The sequence below is a fragment of the Lepus europaeus genome, chromosome 9 (genome assembly GCF_033115175.1).
Source record: "Lepus europaeus isolate LE1 chromosome 9, mLepTim1.pri, whole genome shotgun sequence".
NCBI classification, from domain to species: domain Eukaryota; kingdom Metazoa; phylum Chordata; class Mammalia; order Lagomorpha; family Leporidae; genus Lepus; species Lepus europaeus.
The window spans coordinates 6,781,156-6,802,634 of record NC_084835.1 but is presented as its reverse complement, the minus strand read 5'-3'; the positions used below and the strand labels follow the sequence as shown (position 1 = coordinate 6,802,634).

At 58.3% G+C, this 21,479-nt stretch overlaps 1 protein-coding gene across 2 annotated transcripts in view; it reads left to right on the top strand.

Annotated features, from left to right (window-relative positions):
- Positions 1–21,018, top strand: part of SRGAP3 (SLIT-ROBO Rho GTPase activating protein 3) — a 243,661-nt gene extending 222,643 nt beyond the window's left edge. The window contains exons 19-22 of one of the 2 annotated variants that reach the window (XM_062200379.1): positions 8,854–9,034; positions 9,850–9,999; positions 11,612–11,939; positions 16,686–21,018. In XM_062200379.1, coding sequence (XP_062056363.1) covers positions 8,854–9,034; positions 9,850–9,999; positions 11,612–11,939; positions 16,686–17,099 — 1,073 coding nt within the window. In that variant the 3' untranslated portion in view covers positions 17,100–21,018. The remainder of the gene's footprint in view (positions 1–8,853; positions 9,035–9,849; positions 10,000–11,611; positions 11,940–16,685) is intronic. The other variant, XM_062200380.1, reaches the window with a different exon arrangement.
- Positions 21,019–21,479: the final 461 nt, after the last annotated feature.

Sequence of the window (21,479 nt, the reverse complement as noted above, 5' to 3'; positions counted from 1 at the left end):
CGTGTTTCCGTATTTCCCCGGAGGATGGGGCCCTGACGTCGCTGGGCTGCTCTCTCCCTGTGTTGCGTTTACTCTTGCTGCCCACCGTGGTTTCGCAGTGCTCGTACTTAGCTTTTGTTTTCCCTGTTGGCCACCATGAGGGGAGCTGGCCTCAGGCGAGGCTGCTGGGAGGCAGGGGGAGAGTAGGCTGATCGCAGTTGCTAAAGTCAGAACCCCCAGCTCCCATCAACCCTGGCACAGAAGGGAATCAGCTCACACACCCGCAGATTCCCCCGTGTCCTGGCTTCAGGCACAGCTGGATCCAGGAGAGCAGGCTCTGTCTTCTTGTTCTGCTCCCCTGCATGCTCGCCCCATTCGCTTGCTGATCTCCCTGTAAGGACATCTCTGGCCGTGCAGGCTTTTACCCCAGCTCCTTCTTCTCATGGCTCTGGGGAAAGTCCTGGAATGAGGCCTCACTGGCCGGCCTTGGGTCATGCACCAGGCGTGACCCAGTCTCTGCGGCTGGAGAGGAAGCTTGTGGGCCAAGCCTAGGTCACAGATGTGGAAAAACAAAACCAGATGTGAACTTGAGCTTTCCCAGAGTCCGAGAGGCTGCCGCCATCCTGGACCCAGCAGACTTTTGATTGGAGGGGGTGGGGGTGGGCGGGTGCTGCCTGCTGCTGCTGCACAGCCATTGGCTTAACTCCTTCCTCTTCCTCTCTTCCTACCTCTGACTTCCACCTCCTCCCCCGCCTCTCCCTGTGTCTTTTAACAGCTCCCCTTGCTCTTGCCCTCTGTTGCTCTTCTCATTTCCCTCTCCCTCTCTGCCCTGCGCTTCTTCCCCTGGGGGAAAACACGTCTAGTGCTAGGAGCCCAGAGCTGAGAGCTGCCGGGGCTACGGGAGGGGCAGCCGCCCACTGAGGCCCTGGGCCCACCGCACCTTGGTCACTGCTCACCTCCCGGGGTGCTGAGGTCCCCGCAGCTGCCCCCGGCTCCTCTGTCAGGCAGGTGCAAGACTGCTGTGGGCACTGAGGACCAGGAGGGCCAGAGAGAAAAGGGCTTGTTGGTCAACCAAGAAGCAGCCCCCTGGGGACCAGTGCACAGAACACTGCCCTCCCCCCAAGTTGGAACAGGGGCTCATGGTGTCCCGAAGCGGGCAGTCCGAGGGCTGTGTTGTCCCTGCTCGCTCCTTGCAGTTTTGTAAGGCTGCCGGCTTCTGAGAATGACAGAGGCAGGGAGAGCCACTCCGGAAGATGAGCGGCCGCTCTGCAGGGCACCGGCTGCCTGGCCCCTGAAGGCTCTGAGCATCCCACACGGGTCGGCGGCCTGTGGAGAAACAGCGCTGTTTTCTGCAGGGGGACTGACCACATTGTCTCCATGTTACATTCAGGCAGCCCTGGCCACAGCAGCCTCGGGAGTAGTGAGCCACAGGGGCAGCCGAGGGGCACGGGCTCAGGGGGAGAGACCTGGAATCGGCACACGGAGGGCGTCTGTGGCCGTGTGACCACAACAGGCCGCATCACCTGTGGCCTCCGTTTCCTTACCTGTGAAATGGAATGGCAACACCGAGGGAATCCTGGGTGGAAACGAGGTGGCATCTGCAGGGGCTTAGCTCAGTGGCTAGGACAAGGAGATGGGTCGCAGTGAATCCCTGGCCGGTGCCTGTCCCTCCAAGGCCACACAGAGAATTTTCATGACCTAACCAGTCATTGGCAACCTCAGCCTCCTGATTTTACTTCCTGTTTCCCCTAAGACTTTCACGAGAGGATCATCACCACCTTCTTTGTGGTTGGGAAATTTCCCTTACAAATGGCAGTGGTGGGCTTCACGGGTCACAAATGGCTTAGAAGGGGGCTCTGGGGGCTCCGAGCGTGGATCTGACGCCAGCCGGCTGTCCTGTCTCGAGCCCTCCATACTTCAGGGGGTGGACTGGGAAATCCAGTGTGGGCTTGCCCCTTGGTCTCTGAGGTCTGGAAGGAAACCGCGGTTAGACCGGTGACCCGTGGTTGTCAGAACTAAACCAGATGAAGCGTACTAGGCTGCCTGTCACGAAGCTAAATGAGGTGTGAGGTCAGCAGGTGACGAGAGCACTCATGCCATGTTGGGGCACTCCAGGTGGGTACCCTCGCCGGCTCTCCCTCAAAGCCAAGCCACCACCGGCTCTGAGCTGGTGTTTTCGCACCGACCTTGAGGTTAATTCTGGTCCCTCTCCTTGTCGTGTGTTCTAGAACTTGTAAACGGAATAGCTCGGAGGAGCAGTCTGGGGCCCTGTCTGCTTTCACGCTGCGTGGCGTGTGGGATCTGTCTGTGCTGTGTGTGTTAAAGACAGGTGTTGGTGGGATAAATGGTGGTCGTCCATTGACGCATGAGTGCCTCGGTTCCCCTTCAGCCACGGCCACCCCCCGCCCCCAGTAGGAGTGAAGATCAGTGGCCAGTGTATGATGAACTGGGCATGTGCTCCTCACCCCTCGTGAGAGGGGGTCAACCAGCAGCACCCCTGGCTCAGCCCACTCCCCAAGGAGAGCTGCTACACAACGTCACAAACCGTGCAGTTCGCCCCCTGAAGAGCTGCTACACAACGTCACAAACCGTGCAGTTTGCCCCCTGAAAGTGTGCAGTGCGCTGCTTGTCAGCATGTTCACACAGGTGGGCAGCCTTTGCGGTTTTAGAACGTGGTCATCTCACAAAGAAACCCCGGATGCTTTAGCTCGTTCCCTTTATACGTGACAGCCCTGTCCCTGCGTCTGCCCCCAGCCCTGAGAGCCCCTCTTCCCCTGCCCGTCTCGGTGGACTTACCTCGTCTGGACATCCCAAAGGATCGCACAGTGGGAGGCGTTCGTGTCTGGCTGCCTTCACTTAGCGTGTTTTTAAGGTCTGTCCATGCTGTGACGTGCACCCGGAATCCTTCCTCATGGCTGCGTGGACGGACCACACTTGGTTTTTCCGTTTGTCTGCCGAGGGAGGTGTGGGTGGCTTGCGCTGCAGCTGTTGGGAACACTGCCGCCGTGAGCGTGTGTGCAGGTGTCTGTGTAGACGTTCGCTGCAGTTTCTCTCGGTGCACACCAGCAGTGGCATCGCTGGCTCGTGTAGTAGTTCCGCGAGTCATTTCAGGGACGGCTCGATTTTACGTTTCTGTTAGCAAAACCCGGGGTCAGTGTCTGCACGTCCTCACCAGCTTTTGTTGTCTGGCTTTCTGCTTCCAGCGTTGGGTGACTGTGACGGGGCAGCTCACGGAGGCTTGGATCTGCGTTTCCCTGATGACTGATGACAGCAACCTGCTTTTCATGTCCCTATTGGTCATTTACGTATCTTTTTTGGAGAAATATCTCCTTAAACGGATCCTTTGACCATTTGATTATCGTGGAGTTGTAACAGACCTTTATTGTGGGTCTTCAAAAAGATCATGGAAATGCATATTAAGAAAAAAACTATGGATTTAAGAAAAATTGATTAATTTATCTTTTAATTTTTTTTTTCGTGACCATTTTGAAGTACTCTGATTCTGAACATAAATCCCTTCTCCACTGTCTGATTCTGTGGCTTTGCCCTTGGACTTTCTTGATTATGCATTTTTAATCAGAGAACTGTTTTTTTTGAATAAAAGATTTATTTGAAAGGCAGAGTTACAGAGAGAGAGACAGAGACAGAGAGAGAAGGAGAGATAGAGATCTTTATCTTCTATCACTCCCCAAATGGCTGCAATGGCCAGAGCTGGGCCAGGCCAAAGCCAGAAGCTTCATCTGGGTCTCCCAGGGGCCCAAGCACTTGGGCCATCTTCCACTGCTTTCCCAGGCCATAGCAGAGAGCTGGATCAGAAGTGGAGCAGCCAGGACTCAAACCAGTGCCCATGTGGGATGCTGGTGCCGCAGGTGGAGGCTTAGCCCGCCCCCCTTCCTCAAGAACTTTTTAATGAATAAAGTTCAATTCATCTATTTTTTCTTTTGTTGCTTGTTATTTTTGTTTTGTATCTAAGAGTGCTTTGCCAAATCTAAGTTCATCAAGACGTGTGCCTGTATTTTCTTTAAAGGGTTATATAGTTTTAGGTTTTCTGTTCAGGTTTTTTATCTGAGTTAATTTTTGTATCTGACAGAGTAAGGGTTCGGCCTCCTGCCTTTGCGTGTGCTTGTCCAGTTATCACACAACTGTTCTTTGAAAGCGATATCCTTTGCCCGACTGCATGGGCTGGGTCAGCTGCCCCCGGACGTGTGGGCGTGACTTTGGACAGTCACGTTTCGCACTGATCTAAATGTGTGCATGTCAGCTCTGCCATGTCTCCAGTGCTGTTGCCTGGCCGTGAGCTTTGAAACTGGCAGATGTTCGGCCCTCCAGCTTTGTTTATTCCAGTACTGTTTGTTGCAGTTCTCAGTTTCCACTGAGGTTTAGAATCAGCTTATCAATAAGTTCCTACACAGGAGCCAGCTGGACTGTGCTGGGGACGGCCTTGAGTTTGTGGATGGACGGGAAGGCCGCTAGCTTAGCACTGTCCTCTGTTCCGTGAGCAGGGCGCGTCCCCCAGTGACTCAGTTCCCTTTGATTTCTTCCAACACCGATTCGTGCTCTTCAGCGCATGAGCCTTACACTGTATCCCTTTTGATGCCTGTGTGAATAGAATCATTTTCTTAATTTCATTTTTGGATTATTTATTACAAGTGTATGGAAATACCGTTCGTTTTAGTACACTGCTCTTGTATCCTGCAACCTTGCTGAACTTGTTCATTTGTTCAGACAGCTCTTGGTAAATTCCTAATGATTTTCTGTGTACAAGATCCTGATAGTTTTCCTCCTTCCTTTCCAACCTGGATGATGTTCGTTTCTTTGTCTTGCCTAATCTCCCACGCTAGGGCCTGCCGTGCAGTGTTGGGTAGCAGTGATAGAACGTACAGCCGTGCCTTGCTCCTGATCTCCCAGGGAGAGCAGTAGTTTGGTCTGAGTTACAGAATGTGTTGACTCACAGCTGCGCGTGTTTCTTTCTGACCCCTTTCATCACGTAAAGTGCTGGGAGCAGCGTCCCTCTTCATTGTTTAATTCTAATTATTGGGGTCTTTCCTGTTCTCCTTGGATTGTGTAGTTAAAGGTGTGCCAATTTCATCGACTTCCGCAAAGAACGGGCTGTCCACTTCATGGACGTCTGTCGCTCTTTGTCTCTAGGCATTCATTCATGCTCTGATCTTCACCAATTCCTTCCTTGAGCTGCTTCTGGTATGGCTTGCCGTGTTTTTCCTTGTGTTTAAGGTGGAAGTTTGGACCACTGCGCTGGGATTTTTTTCCTCCGTAAGACAGAGTCTTGGAAGCACTGCCGTAGCTGGCCCCCGGCGGGTCTGTTACGCTCTTCCTTCATCTGCATCCAGCTCCAGTATTTTCTGAATTCTCTTTTGATTGTTGCTTTTGCTCATGGGCTGTTCAGGAACGCGAAGTTCAGTTTGCACCTGTTTTTCGGTTTCCTTGTTTTCCACCTGCTCTTGGGGCTCGTTTTACGGTGGAGCATCCTGGCGAACGTTGCGCTGTCGCCTGTTAGGGGATGTTCTGCAGCGTCTGTCGGGTCTCCCCGGCTGGTGACGTCGTGTGGGCCTGCTGCTTGCTTTGTGGGCTTCCGTCTGGTTCTTACAGCCATCCGTGAACCTGACATGTTGAGTCTCCGCCGCCTGTTGGCTTTGATTGCTCTGTTCCTCCCTGTGTTTTGCTGTTGTACCGTCTGGTGTCCTGTTTCTCTCCACTCTGTTCCTGAGAGGTTCGGGCTTTTCTCGCGGTCTGGCCTCTCTCGCCCAGTTGTTCTTGGGGAGCTGTCTCTTCTGGCTTTTTGACCAAAGGACCACCCCCGGGGCTTGAAGTGCCTTCTTCCTCTTCCTCTTCCCCCTCCCTCTTCTCCTCTTTCTCCTCCTCCCCCACTGCTCCCTTTTGCTTTCTTCATGTGTTCCCTGGGGCTGTGCCCACCCCACCCGTCATTAAGTCATTACCTGCTGGTGCCAGAGCCCCAGGCAACAAACCAACCCAAGGTCACTGTGAGAAGGGGAGAGGAGAGCGAGCCCTGTGGACAGGCCCTGCTGCCTTCCCCACAGAGTGGATGAGAGAGGAGAGGAGGCAGCCATGTCCCGGCCTTCCACGGTGACACAGCCCACGGACACGGAGGGCGCCCTCCTGGAGCAGAGTGCGGTGGGCCTGGGTGGGGAGCCGGGAGGTACCCAGGAATGGAGCTGTCTCTTCTCCCGTGGGCAGATCCCTGGGGCTGGCTGAGGTGGGGAGAGGAGTTGGAGCTCCATGGGTGACGGGCCAAGACTGGTGAGATGGCCACGTGTCGGACTCCGTGCTGAAAGCCAGGCTCCAGGACGTCTTTGGTCTCCAGAGAAGCCTGGCCCAGGCCCATGTGACAGCCTCTGAGCTGCTGCCGCCGCTGCCCCCTGTGCCTCCAATGCTGCCCTGCTCTGCCAAGGCCAAGGGAGGGGCTTTGTCAGTGTGGCTCCAGCAGGGCCCCTGTGGGGCCATCCTCCAGCCCACCTTTAGCTCTGGGGTGGCCTGTGCACCTCTCCCTGCCTGACGCAGCTGGCCTCTTTACAAGCAGGCTGATTAGATAGCAGACATGTAGCACAGTGTGTGTGTGTGTGTGTCTGTCTGTCTGTCTGTCTGAGTGTCTGATATACACCGTCCGTATGCAAGGGCTGTGACAGGATTCAAGGTAGCAGGTTGTACACACACCGAAAAGCCTCAGTTCCTGCTGCGTGTGGCCTGGCTCAGGGCTCAGTGCACCACGCTCGGCTCCCATGGCCACCCCTGGACACAGCGGCTCAGCTCTGCCTTGTCACCTCATCTTAACATGGGGCACATGTCCAGCATCCAGTGAGTTGACGTAGGGGCAGCACTCAGCAGGTGGTGAAGCTGGAATGTGCACGGAACGGCTGCTGGGCCCAGCTGTGGTCCTGCAACTCCTGTGCCGATGGTCTCCATGCTTTAGCAGAAGGCCTGGCAGTGAATGGATTTGGAAATGACGTGTGTATAAATGTGTTCACACACGTGACACACACATGCGCACCTGTTCACATAGGCTCTCAGGTTGGAAGAAGTGCTGTGAAGACAGAGCAAGGGCAGGCATTAAGAATGATTGGCACGTGGGTGTGGCCACGGGAGCCTTTGTGAGGGCAGTGCCATGTGAGCGCAGACCTGATGGTTGATCAACGTTTGTTAGACGTGAGTGAGCGTAGAGATGGGGAGAAGAGCTTCCTGGGAGAGCCAGGGGCAAGTTCAAAGGCCCCGGTGCAGGACTTAGGGGGCAGGGATCTGTGCGCTCCCACGTCTTTCACTGTCACCTTGTGTGTTTAAACGCCACAGGAGTGGATCTGAGGAAAACGTGCAGAAGGCTTGTGAGGGGCCGCAGACTGAGCGGGGAGCGGGCGGGGGGGGACGAGCCTCAGCATATCCTGAGCACCAGGGGTCTGCTCTTAGACAAGGGGGCGCCTTGGGGAGGCGGGAAGCCAGGGCGTCTCACGACCTGAGCCCTGGCTGGCAGACGCCCTGTGGCCGTCATGGGCAAGGCAGGTGTTATTACTGTCATGTCCACTTAGCAAGGCGGGAGACGGAGGCCGAGACAGGAGAATGAAGTTGCCCAAGGTCACACAGCTGGAAAGTGATAGAAGCCAGATGTCCAGACCCGACCTGTGCGATAGATAAGCAGGTGGAAGATGGAAGGATGGGTGGGACTTCCTTTTTTATAGGTGGATAGTATTCTGTTATATGTGCATGTATGTTACATACTCACACACATACACACGTACTCCTTGGCTGAGTCCGTGTTTGGCTGTTGCGCACAGTGCTGCTGTAAACATGGTGGTGCAGGGATCTCTTTGGTACACTGTGCTCTTGTCTTTTGGGTACATACCCGTGGTGGGATTGCTGGATCATATGGCAAGTCCGTTTTTATTTTTAAAGAACTCTCCATGGTGTTTTTCTACAGTGGCTGCACTAATGTACATTCCCACCAACAGTGTGTGTGTGTGTCCTGTCCTTTGGGTCACAGCCATTCTCACAGGGAGAGGTGCTATCTCACTGTGGTTCTGATTTCCATCTCCCTGATGGCTAGTGATGTTGAGCATTTTTTTCATGTATTTGCTGACCATTTCTTCTTCAGGGAACCATTGATGTCCTTTACCCGTTTCTTAGTTGGATTGGTTGGGTTTTTTGTTAGTGTTTTGAGTTGCGGCTGAATTCTGGATGTTGATCTTTTGTATAAGAGGTTCATGAATGTTCTTCCGCGTTCTGCTGGACGTCTGATGCTTTCCGCTGTCGTGAAGGGCTGAGCGTGATGTCGTCCCATCTGTCCCGGTTTGCTTTTGTTGCCTGTGCTCCGGGCTGTTATCCAGGGAGTCATCCTCTACGCCAAGGTCGTGACGTGATTCCCCTACATTTTCTTCTAGCAATTTCATAATCTCAGGTCTTAAATTTAGGTCTTGGATCCATCTTGACTTGATTTTTGTATCTGGTGGGAGGTGGGGCTCTAACTTCATTTTTATACATAATATATTATATATATATATACACACACACACACACACACACATATATATACACACCAAGTTTGGCAGCACCATTTATTGAGAAGGATAAAATAATTTTAGAGAAGAAAAATAGAAATAGGACTTGTGTTAAGGGTTAAAAGAAAAACAGTTCTCAAGAGTTTGTCTTAATAAGTTGTCTTAATAAAGAAGTGGGGAGCAGGAGGGTGGCGGGAGATAAGGATCTGTAGTAGTCTCCTCCACCCTCCCGAGGCCACCAAGTTTGGGGCGTGGCTGAGCCCTCAGTCCTGGAGCCTGAGCCGCCCGCCCTCCCCGGCAGCCTGGTGCTGGAGGAGGCGCCCGGGCTGCCCCCGACACCCTGCTCTCCTTGCAGAAGTGGAGCAGATCGAGGCCATCGCCAAGTTCGACTACGTGGGCCGGTCCCCGCGGGAGCTGTCCTTCAAGAAGGGGGCCTCCCTGCTGCTGTACCACCGCGCGTCCGAGGACTGGTGGGAGGGCCGGCACAACGGCGTGGACGGCCTCATCCCGCACCAGTACATCGTGGTGCAGGACATGTGAGTGGGGGCGGGACCCTCTGCCGGGGCGGGGGCAGTCACTCCACCCTCCTCCGTCGTCCCTGGGGCCAGCGCCCCCACCCGGTGGCCGCCAGTCTCTGCTGCAGAAGTGGTGCTCGCAGGACGGGCAGAACAGAGGAAAGCATGTTTCAGGATAATGGGGATTTTAAAAATAACCTTGGGGCTTAAGAAAAGCCCCGCGTGCCAGCAGCACTGCCACGGGAAGTGTGCACTGTCCCCGCTCTGAGCGCCACTGCCGGCTCCTGTGCTCGGACACCCCGTGCCGCTCAGGGAAGCTGGTCCGTCCCGGGAGCAGCCACGGGACCCACTCACAAGGAAAGGGACCCAAAGCCTGCATTTTAATGGGACCGAGCACATCATCACGGGAGGGAGGCGTTGGTGGAAGGCCCTCCCTGTTCCAGGCCACTGGAGGCAGGGATGGAGCCACAGCAAGGTGAGGGCCAAGCCACAGGGGGCTGCAGCCACACCTTGTCCCACAGCTGCCCAGCGTGCGGACTCCTCCGTGCCCTTCCAGACACAGTCTCTGGCATTTAGCAGCCCCCGGAGCTGCCTGAGAGAGGGCGAGAGAGGGAGAGGGGGGAAGAGAAGCAGGTGGGTGCACATTCCTGGGGCAGAGAAAGGGACCTGCTGGAGGAGCTGACTCCAGAAGGAGCCCTGTGGGGAAGGTGGGGGGAAGGACTCCGCCCCAGCTCAGGTGAGTGCTGACTCCGCCCCTCAGACAGGTGTCAGGGAGCTCAGCGCGTCCTGGCTTCTCTGGAGCGGGCACCTCCGGTTCACATCTGTCTTCTCCCCAGGGATGACGCCTTCTCCGACAGCCTGAGCCAGAAGGCGGACAGCGAGGCAAGCAGCGGGCCCCTGCTGGACGACAAGGCTTCCTCCAAGAACGACCTGCAGTCCCCCACGGAGCACATCTCGGACTATGGCTTTGGAGGGGTGATGGGCCGGTAGGAGACACGGGCACACCTGCCCCTGCTAGCGCCGTGCCTGGCCCTGTGAGGTTTGGGAGAAGCAGGAACACTGGGAGGCGGAAAGAAGCTATTACTGCCCGGTGTTGGGCAGAAAATGGCCCGAGAAAGCCGGGACTAAAGCCACCAGGTGTGGGGTGGAGAAGGGGGCAAAGACATCAGCTCGAACTCAGAGCTGTTCATTTCTAGTAGTAACCAGGAGAGAGAGCGAGGCAGGGTGGGGCGGAGTGAGAGAGAGAGGGAGAGCGAGCGAGACAGACTTGTCTCAGGTCTCTGGGGCAGACCTGAGCGCTTTTATTGAAGAGTCGAAGGCCCATCTGGCACGTGGTGGGGGAGGCTGACTCTCGACTCCGCCTGCCTGGCCAGGGCCGACCAGCCAGTGGACCCCTGCTTTCCGCAGGCAGGGAGCGGATCCTCCGACGGCGTGGCGCGAGCAGAGTCAGGGGTGGAGCGGAGAGGAGTGGACAGCTGCCCTCTGCTCGTCTCATTGGGCTCTCAGGGCGTCCCATGCAGCGGTCTGCACGGGAGCCCAAGGCCCTCATGGGTGGGCTCCAGCGCAGGTCCCAGTGCCCCCCTCGGCACCTTTTATTCAGCCCAGGACTGGGAGGGGCGGGAAGTGGGAGGCGCCACAAACGTCCTGGTCCCTTGACTCCCGGGAGCGCCCGGCCTTCTGCTCTCCTCCTCTCCCTCTCCCTGCCTCTCCTGCTTGCTCCTGGTCTCCCTCTCTGCCGCTGTGCTTTGGGCCTGTGGGGCCCCACAGGCCTGCTTAGCTTGGCTCACGGCACTGCTGCACACACGGAACACAGTCCCTTCCCGGTGCTCTGCCGGCCCTCTCCCACGGCCAGCCTCCCCACTCACCAGGGCCAGAGTGTGCAACCCAGCAGAATCTCCCGAGTGCACAACCTGTTGCCTTCAAGGTGCTGTCAAAACTGGGCGAGAGATACTGTGCCCCTTTAACAGATTAACACAGGGCATCTGAAAGAGAACGGGGGGACGCCTGTGGCAGACACAGGTGCGAATTCACCCTCCCGGTCCCCACTGCAGCCCCTTGGGGCTGCCTGAGTTGGGACACAGGCAATCCCGTGATGCCGTGTTTGCTCTTGAATCGCAGGTTTTCTTGAATGGCAAGATCTGGAAAAGCCCCCTCAAAGTAGCCTTTGTCTGGGGAGCTTGGGCAGGAGTGACGACGCTGGACTGCGTCCAGTTTGCAGGGGGCTCTCTGTGTTTGCAGAGGTCCGGGGTCCTGCCTCAATGCCTCTGGCCTGTTAGGAGCCCCCTGACGTCTTGCACTTGTCTGCTTCAGAACGCACTCCCAGTTACGCAGTCCCAGGAGGGAGTCCCAGGGGCCTGGAGCTCTCGGTAGAGGAGAATCCCTCTGCAGTGCACGCCCAGCCCTATGCAGCCTGGCGGCTGCGGGCTCCGGGCCCCCTGCGGCTGCACTGAACCAGAGCAGACCGTGGCCTGGCTGTGTGAGACTTCCTCCAGCCCACCCCTAGCCCGGTGTGTAGTGTGTAGATGGGGCTGGAGGACCTCTGAGACGGGCCAGGGCTGACCTCTGCCCCACGCCCCCCACCCCCTGGCTCCTTTGCAGAGTGCGGTTGCGATCGGATGGAGCGGCCATCCCCAGACGCCGAAGCGGGGGTGACACGCACAGCCCGCCCCGCGGCCTGGGCCCCAGCCTAGACACGCCGCCCCGGGCCGCTGCCTGCCCCAGCAGCCCCCACAAAATCCCCCTCCCCCGGGGGAGGATCGAGAGCCCCGAGAAGCGGAGGATGGCGACATTCGGGAGCGCCGGCAGCATCAACTTCCCCGACAAGAAGGCGCTGTCCGAAGCGCACTCCATGAGGTCGACCTGCGGCTCTACCAGGCACAGCAGCCTAGGGGACCACAAGTCCCTGGAGGCCGAGGCCCTGGCTGAAGTAAGGGCCAGCCAGGGACCCCCAACTAGGGGCAGGGGTGGGAGCCTGCAGAGTGGGAGCGGGGAGGGGGTGGCGCCTGCATTGTCCCCGCAGAAGGCAGGAGAGTGAGCTGCCTTCCCCTCCCCTTGCTGCTAGGGCACGGCCACTGGCTGGGGTTTCCGCCTGGCCCAGCACTGCCGCTGGCGCTGGAGAGGGATTGGCCAGGTTATGGGGAGCAGGTGAAGGCAGGTCCCAGCACAGGGTAACAGGATCGAGTCCTCATTCATTCATTCACGTGTTCATCTGTCCCCTCGGTCACCCATTGACTCATATGCTCACTTAGTGACGGTTACTAGTTGGGCATCTCCTAGGCACTGAGAGGAGGGTGGGCACCCAGAACAGACTCTGGCCCTGCCCTCAGAGCTCACGGTTGGAAGAGCAGGCAGCCAGCAAGCACACGCGGGCCAGGTACCTGCAAGGCGGCCATTGTTTCTGAGGACGTAAGGGGTAGGAGGAGACTTTCCTGGGCAGGGTGAGGCCCCAGTGGGGCCTGCAGGACCAAACCGCTGAAGCTTCGAACGCTCTGAGAGAGGGCTGGCGCCGCGGCTCACTAGGCTAATCCTCCACCTGCGGCGCCAGCACCCTGGGTTCTAGTCCTGGTCCCGGTCGGGGCGCCGGAGTCTGTCCCGGTTGCCCCTCTTCCAGTCCAGCTCTCTGCTGTGGCCTGGGAAGGCAGTGGAGGATGGCCCAAGTGCTTGGGCCCTGCACCCACATGGGAGACCGGGGTGAACCAACAGAAGGAAGACCTTTCTCTCTGTCTCTAACTCTGCCTGCAAAAAAAAGAAAGTACTGAGAGGGTTTTTTCTTTTTCTTTTTCAATCTGGATGATAAATCTTTATGATTTTTACATTTGCTGAACTATGACTTATTTAACAGTCGGAATAACTGATTTCATGTGTTTCTGATCTCCCATCATATGAGAGTATTTTAAGTCATGTGTAGAAATGTGTGTTATGGAAAATGGTGTGTGAATTTCTAAACTCTTTTGGCACCCAAATATGGACACTTTTTTTTAAAGGTCTATTTTATTTATTTGAAAGGCAAAGTTAGAAAGAGGGAGAGAAAATTGATTTGCCACCCACTGGTTCACTCCCCAAATGGCTGCCACAGCCAGGGCTGAATCAGGCCAAAGCCAGGAGGCAGAACTTCTTCTGGGTCTCCCTCGCGGGTGCAGGGGCCCAAACACTTGGGCCATCTCCTACTGCTTTCCCAGGCATATTACCAGGGAGCTGGATCAGAAGTGGAGCAGCCAGGGCTCGAACCATACTCATAGGATGTCTGTGTTGTAGGCAGAGGCTTAATCCCCTGTGCCATAACTCCAGCTTCAACATCTTTTATTTATTTTTTTAAAATTTATTTATTTGAGAGGTAGAGTTCACTCCCCAGATGGCCGCCACAGCCGGAGCTGTGGCGATCTGAAGCCAGGAGCCAGGTGCTTCTTCCTGGTCTCCCATGTGGGTGCAGGGGCCCAGGGACTCGGGCCATCTTCTTCTTCTTTCTTTTTTTTTTTTTGACAGGCAGAGTTAGACACAGAGAGAGACAGAGAGAAAGGTCTTCCTTTTTCCTTTGGTTCACCCCCCAAATGGCTGCTACGGCTGGTGTGCTGCGCCGATCCGAAGCCAGGAGCCAGGTGCTTCTCCTGGTCTCCCATGGGGTGCAGGGCCCAAGCACTTGGGCCATCCTCTACTGCCCTCCCTGGCCACAGCAGAGAGCTGGACTGGAAGAGGAGCAACCGGGACAGAATCTGGCACCCCAACCGGGACTAGAACCCGGAGTGCTGGTGCTGCAGGCAGAGGATTAGCCAAGTGACCCGTGGAGCCGGCCTGGGCCATCTTCTACTGCTTTCCCAGGCCACACAGAGAGCTGGATTGGAAAAGGAGCAGCCGGGACTAGAACCGGCGCCCAGATGGGATGCCGGCGCCATAGGTGGAGGATTAACCTACTGTGCCGTGGCGCTGGCCCCTCCAACATGTTTTAATTCCATTTTTTCTAACAGCTTTTGAATGTACCCTCATATTTCTAGAAGATTCCATTTTTCTCCCCTCTCTGGAGTTGGAGCCCGTTCTGCCTTGGCGTGGGTCCTGCAGGGCAGGCAAGCGACCTGGTGGTCCCCCATCTTCAGAGGCCATCCCCTAGAGCAACGTGGCCCTGGCATCCACTGTCTTGTGGAGGTTCTTCCAGTCACACTGGTGGGCTGCCTGGGAGGGAGCTGGCCCAGAGCCCCTGACGCTGACCCGAACGAGCGGATGCAGTCTGGAGCTGTGTTTGTAAGGCAGGCTGGCTCCCCGGGTGTCAGCAGGAACGTGCCTCCTGGGCAGCGAGGTGTAGGGGTGCTGGGCCACAGTCTTTTTCCAGCTTTGAAGTGTGCCCACGTGTGTCGTGAGTCTCCAGGGAAAAGGTCAGGGCCCAGGCCACCCCCCGACCTCTGACCTTTACTTGCAGAGCGGCCCCAGGGACACGCGGAGGACATCCGTGTGCGTGCCCGGTGCCAGAGCGTCGGCACACCCGCTAGTTCAGCAGCTGTGGTACAAGCAGGCCCTTCCCCCGCGGGGGCCAAAGAGGAGCATGGGGCAAGCAGGTGTCTGTGCCCGGAAGGCGGTGGGTGGCCTGCGGCCCGCTCAGGGGGCTCCGAGCTGCAGAGGGGTGCGGCCTGGAGAATCCCAAGGGGTAGTGGAGTTCCCTGACATTCTCTGGCCCTCACATGTCCTTTAGGGTGTAGATTTTAACCCTGTTACAGTGGCTCTGTGGGGACTTGCAACCCTGCCTCCCACCGCGGGGAGTGGTTGCCTGCTCGCCCGCCTCTGTCCCCCGGAGTCCCCTGCGGTTTGTGGCGGTCACCTTCCACACTAATGCAAGGCTGCAGCCTAAACAGCTTGGCTCCTCCTCCTCTGAGCTTTCTGTCTTTCCAGCTCCTCCTCGGCCAGGGTGGAGGGGCGATGGTGGTGCCGCACCATGGCGAGCAGAGGGAGTCGGGGGGCAACAGGGGATTGTGTTCCCGCAGAGAGGGCGGTGCCAGGCCACTCATGGAAAGCGGGATGGGGACAGGACCCCCACTGTCACCTCCGCCTTCCTGCAGAACACCCCCTCGCACACAGCTAATGCTTTTCTCCAAGTCGCCGTTGTTCTGGGACAAGGGAGAAGCGTCAGCCATTAGCCAGGCCTCGACAGTCACCAAGCCAGAGAGGACGGGCTGGGACCCTGCCCCTGGCCAGACTGCAGCCCTGTGGTGAGGTGTGGGCAGGCCGGAGGCTTCTGTGACAGGGAGGAGAGAACGCCCACGGCAGAGGTCTGGAAGGGAGCGGCCCCGCGTGCAGGCCGCAGCCTCTCCGGCCTCAGCTGACTGTGGTTAGCTCAGCGTTGGCAGGAGAGCAGGGTGGGTTTCAGGCAGTTCCTGGGTCAGCCCACCAGCTGCCAGCCTGTCTGTGGGAGGCCCCAGAGTCGTCGTGGGACCCACGGAGCTTGGAAACCTGACAGTTTACGAGGCTTCATCGTGTCCATGGTCACATTCCATCTTCATGGTCAGCCTGATGGCTGTTCACAGAGGGCAGAGTGCGCTGCGGGGGACTGAGACCGGCTGGCTGGAGGCCATGTGACCAGCAAGTGGCTGTGGGGTCTGGCCCTTCGCCCTGTCCCTGGCCTGCTGTGGTGGTGTTTGCAGCCCCAGTGCCGCTCCAGCTGGGATGCGGAACCCCAGGTGGGCCTGGCTGAACCTGGGGTCAGGGGCGCAGTCCAGGTCTCCCACGTCAGTGGCAGGGTCTCAGCTGCTTGAGCCCCTCGGGGTGTGCATTAGCAGCAAGCTGGAATAGGAAGTGGAGTAGCCGGGACTCGAACCCAGGCAGTCCAGTATGAGATCCAGGCACCTCACACAACAGCTCAGCAGCTGCCCCAGTGCCTGACCCCTCATTTTAAAAAATTGCAGCTGCTGATACTATGCAAGCTCTTCCGAAAATTCACAGAAGTGCGTATTATGTGTGGATTTGGGAAAAAATTTTTTGCACCAGCATTTCATTTTAATCGCCTTTTTTTTTCATGAACGTTTTCAAGTATTCTCAGAGCTCTGCCATTCTGGGATGGACAGTGTGAATGTTCTGATCTATGCATGAGCTCGGTCCTCTTTCTGTGGGAAAGGTTTTTTTAAAAAATGACCATTAGAGCCAGACCCAGCTCAGGCTCGGCTGTGCCGCTAACGAGCTGTGTGACCTCCGGCCAAGTACTTCACCGGTCTGAGCCGAGGGTCCTCACCTGTGAAGGGAGGTGAGGGTGGTTCCTGCCTCTCCCCTGAGCAGGTTGAGAGAGTTGTTAGTGGAGAGGGTTTGGCCCAGTGCCCAGTGCTGCTGTCACTGTTGCCGTGTGTCGGAGTGCCAGGTAAGCTGTTTGCAGGGTCACACCCCTTCATATGCTCATGAGCCCCACAAGGGCCAGGCTAGCCGTCTGAGGCTCAGAGAGGTGAGGGTGTCCCCCCCAAGGTCACACAGCAAATAAGAGGCAGAGGCGGGATTTGAACCTGTGGCCCTCTGACTCTGGCTCCTGCCCATTGGCCAGGTCACCTGACCTGCCTTTGTGAGTCGGTTCCCATGCATGGAGCGTGTCCACCTTTGAGCTCCCACCTGGGTGCAGGAGGCCCTGGGCAGTGCACCCAAGCCCTGATGGCCTTGGGGGAGGCTTGGCCTGTGGACTCCCGCTGACCAGCGCACGCTCTGCCCCCAGGACATCGAGAAGACCATGAGCACGGCCCTGCACGAGCTGCGGGAGCTGGAGCGGCAGAACACGGTCAAGCAGGCGCCGGACGTGGTGCTGGACACCCTGGAGCCCCTGAAGAACCCGCCGGGCCCCATCAGCTCGGAGCCGGCCAGCCCGCTGCACACCATCGTCATCCGCGACCCCGACGCCGCCATGCGCCGCAGCAGCAGCTCCTCCACCGAGATGATGACCACCTTCAAGCCGGCCCTGTCCGCGCGCCTGGCCGGCGCCCAGCTGCGCCCGCCGCCCATGCGGCCCGTGCGGCCCGTGGTGCAGCCCCGCTCCAGCAGCAGCAGCAGCTCGGGCGTGAGCAGCCCGGCCGTGACGCCCACCGAGAAGATGTTCCCCAACAGCTCGGCGGACAAGTCCGGCACCATGTGACCCGCGGGGGCGCGGCCCCGAGGCTCCCACTCGCTCCGCAGCAAGGCTGGCCCGTGGGAGGGCCGCCTGGAGTGGAGGCCCCGGGCGGCGCCTGCAGGCTCCGCCCAGCCGTGGGCGCCCCTGTCCCGCGAGCGGACACCCCGAGGAGTGCGGGGGTGGGGCGGGGGCCAGGACGGAGGCGGGTGCTCCCGGCTTCCGTGCGTGTTGTCACTGGAAACCCACTCCCCCGACGTTCGGCATCCGTGAGTGTGTGCGCGTGCGCGTGCGGCCGGATGGAAGCGTGCAGGTGTGTGTACATATATATATTTATGCATCTGTATACAAACCCTAGGTCGGGACACACACATACTATAAGTGTATATAGTCTCTCCTTTTTCTTTTTACGATAAACTTAGAGTTACCTCAGACCCACGCCACCAGACATCTCCGGCTGAGTTACTGGGTGGGACCCCACAGTAACTGCGGACGAAGCAATACACCACTAAGCTGCAGAGCGCCCACGCGGCTCCCTGGCTCTGCAGAGCGTGGCCTTCCAGGGCAGCCGGGCCCCCGACGGCTCCCAGAGGCGGGGACCCTTCCCAGGAAGCCCCTCCGCCCACCCCAGAGACCCCGCCCCTGGCCGGCGGTGCCCGCGAAGGCAAGGGAGGAGACCCCCGAGCGCAGGTCCCTGTCTGTAGGTGGGGACGGCAGGGCCCAGGCCGCATCGTAGCGCGTGGCTGGGAAAAGGGTCCTTCGGGCCCTGGCGATGCTGTAGGAACAGACCTGCGTTCGCCGTAGAGATTGGACTTACACCACTTTCAAAATACTTGATTTTTTTCCTTTTCCTCGTCCTACTAACGATACCGTGTCCAATTCGGAGCTCGGGAGGCAAGGAGGCTTTGCGCCACGTGGCTCTCATTGGCGGTGCCCTGCGTGGGCCCCTGCGGGTCTGGTTCAGCGCGGGGGGCCCTCCTGAGCGCCCTCTGCAGGCCGGCTGAGTGTACGCAGGGACAATGGCTTCGGTCTCTCCCTCCCTCCTCTGCTTCACCTGCTGGCCCCCGGAGCGCCTAGCGCAGCGGGAAGTAGGACGATGGGACCAGGCTGCGCAATCCCATGTTACCTTCTCTCCATCTCTTCACTCCCCGGAGCTGGGCTGGTTTGGGGTAATAGAACGCAGGCCCCGCTGACCGCTTTCACTGAGCCCCTCACCCCGGACCTGTCCTTCCAAGCTCCCGCGCTCTCGCGTGTGCTTCCTCTCAGCCTCCGCCACCGTGTGGCTGCAGGGGGCCAAGCCTCTGGGAAACGTGCACGGGCCCTGCAGCCTCAGTGAGCTGAGCCCTTTGCATCCCAAACCACCAGCCCTTTCTTTTGGAAACCTCCTGATGGCTTGTGAGAAGTGGGTGGCGAAATTCCCGCCCCCGATTAGCAAGGGAGGAGGCGCGGAACTCCCCATCCTTAGCAGCAGCACCCTTGGCTCGCCCTGGTCCTCCATGAGGGAGGCACCTGGTGAGAACACCTGGGTGGCCAGGAGCGTCGTCTGCTCCGCCCTGTGTGCGGCTCTGCCCTGGGGGCCACACAGTATGAAGGCAGCATCAGGAAGGGGCACAGTGACGGAGGTGACCCCCGCTGTCCTGTCTGCAGGTGCTACCCCTTCTCGTCTGGCTCCTGGGTATAAAAGGCCCTCTGCTGTGAGCACCTAGGATGACCCCACGTTACAGCCAGGGCGGTGCTGTACCTGCCCAAGAGGTGACAGGGGACGAGGAGTGGGGGCCGTGCCACGCAGGATGTGAGACTTCTCGCTTCTGTCCCAGGGAGACACCGAGCCCTGAAATCCAGGAGCCCGCCACCACTGCCGAGAGCGGGACGGCGGGTTGTGTGTTGCCGGCGTCCACGACGCCAGTCAGACCGCTGGGTCTTCCTTACTGAAACTGGGCCTGCCCCTTCCGGAATCCCCTGGAGTAGAGCCTCTCCCGATTTCTTTAAGTGCTCATTTCCCCGGCTGGGAAGTGGCGGATGAGCTGATCTTTAGGGAAGAACACACACACACACACACACACAGGGCAGGTGTGTCCCCACTCTTCCAGCCCCCAATCTGAGCCTCGATGCAAAACCAAGTAGAAAATACCACCCCACCTCCCCCATGCCACTGTCCTCGTCCCTCCCCCCTCATGGCTCACGAGCACTGGCACTCTCTTCCCGGCTCCTGCCTGTTCTAGTCCACTATATATTGCTGTATTTGCTTCAAGCTGGAAAGTAACTGTTACAATGTGAAACTGTAATTTTTACCAAGGCTACAATGAAATTATAGCCGATGCCACTCACCAAATCTTCACACCTAGTAGATAGATCAGTGTAAAAACAAATACCAGAAACCTACCTGTACAGTGCGTGTGGGGGAATGTAGTAACCTAGTTCGTAGTCCTCAGTATAAGCAGTTGTAAAGCCGAAGTGGTGTTACCTGCCTGTTCATCACCATTTCTGAAAGCTGTGCTGATCAGTTCGCTGAAAACGGGCATTTTTTCCTTTTTCTTAATTTGGTTTCATTGAATGATTTGTTTTTCCTTAACCTTTGACCCCGAGGTCACAACTTCCGTCTTTAGGTACAGCCGACGGTCAGTCCCTCTTAGGAATAGACCAGCGAGACGTCTATTGACAGCCGACCAAAGGCGATGAGTTCTTGGTCCGGTGTCCCGGGCCCCGGGGCAGCTGTCTTGGATAAAACCGAGAGCAAACACCGCGCTTCGGCCCCGGCTCCACGCCCGCCCGCCCTTCGAGCCCTTCTCTTAGCGAGCTGCTCTGAGCGGTGGGATTCGCACCTTTCACGTTTTCAGTGCTAACGATTTCTCACCTTGAAGCGCCTTCTGAACCCGTGCAGAGCGCACAGCCGCACAGCCGGCGGGGACGGCGGGTGTGTGCCGGAGACGTGGGAGCCTCTTCATCTGCAGTCATGGGGCCGGGGCCCAGGACAGACAGGCATCCCCACGGGACGAGGGACTCCCGCTCGATGGAGAAATCCCAGCAGGAAGAGAGCCCGGGAGACGGAGCCAGCGGCTCGGAGATCTGCCTTACAAACTCTTCCAGCTGCTTTGTGGTACGCAGAGGGCAGCGGCGTGGCCGGGGGGCCTCTCTGGGGGTCGTGACGGCAGGGGCCTCCTCGGGACTCGGCCCTCCTTGGCGCTCAGCGTGGACACGGCCGGTGGAAGACCCCGGGGAGTGATGTCACGAGTCTTCCTCGGTCTCCGTGCTCCCGTCTTCGCACGCGGCCAGCAGGTGCCACGCTGGAGCGGATGCCTCCCTCTCCGGAGAACCCCGGGTCGAGCTCTGGCGGGTGGCAGCCGCTGTGCGGGGCCCCGCGGGGCTGGAAGAGCCGCGGGCGGGCGGGAAGGGGCGAGCCGGGTTGCTGCTGGGCAGAGCTGACGCTCAGGCTCCCTGTCCACTCCCCCCGCTCTCCCGGCTCTCCTCTCTCCCAAGCAGAGAATTCCCCACAGACCCAGAGCTGCCGGGAGAGCGGCGAGGGGGCTGGTGCCTCTCTGGGCCGTCCCAGCCTCTGGGAGTGGCCCGATGGCCGTCCTGCCCCTGGCCCACACCTCTTCCTGTGTGACCTGCCCCCGGCGGGCTAGCAAAGCTGCTCCAAGAGCCAGGACAGCCCTTGGCCCGCCTCGGCCGGGAGTGGCCCCTGGGCTGGGCAGTGTGCCTGTTTACATGGTCTGGCGCAAGGTTTGGTTCTGGTTGCTCCCGAGTGGCTGGTCTGCTGTGTTTCCTTCCTCCCCCAACCGAGACCACCCTAGGAAATGGCCGGTTGCCTGTCCCCACGTGACGATCCGTCTGTTGTTTCTCTGAGACCTGACGCCCGTCCCGTAGCGTGTCTGACTGGACCCTCTGTGTGTATTCTGATGGTGCCTGCTGGTTTGACATGGAGCTATCCTGTGAAATAAAACAGCTTAACTTTTCTCAAACACACTCTGGTGCTTTTTGGAGGGGGGTGCACAAGGGGACACAGCCCACACCCTCTGCCTGCTCCCCCCCACCCCACACCCCCAGTCACCCCCTCCGCGAGGTCCTTTAGCTCAGATCCAGCGAGGGGAAGGTCAAGGTTGCCCGGAGCACGTGTTTCCCCGCAGAGCTAACTGAAGAAGGTGACTGCAGGAGGGCTGATGGGAAAACTGGAACTGGACATGTCAGAGCCGGGGTGGGGGGTGGCCTGGAGCTGTCAGCCGTAGCAAGGTCTCCACCAGCTTAGGGGAACTCAGTGGTGGCCACAGGGTGCCCATCTCCAAAGCCAGGGCATGCGTGATGTTTTAGCTTGCATTTTCTGGACATGTGTCACGTGACCTTTAGGCGTGTATGTGCACGCTATTCACCCACTGCTCATTTCTACCCCAACTCTCGATTAAACCCTGT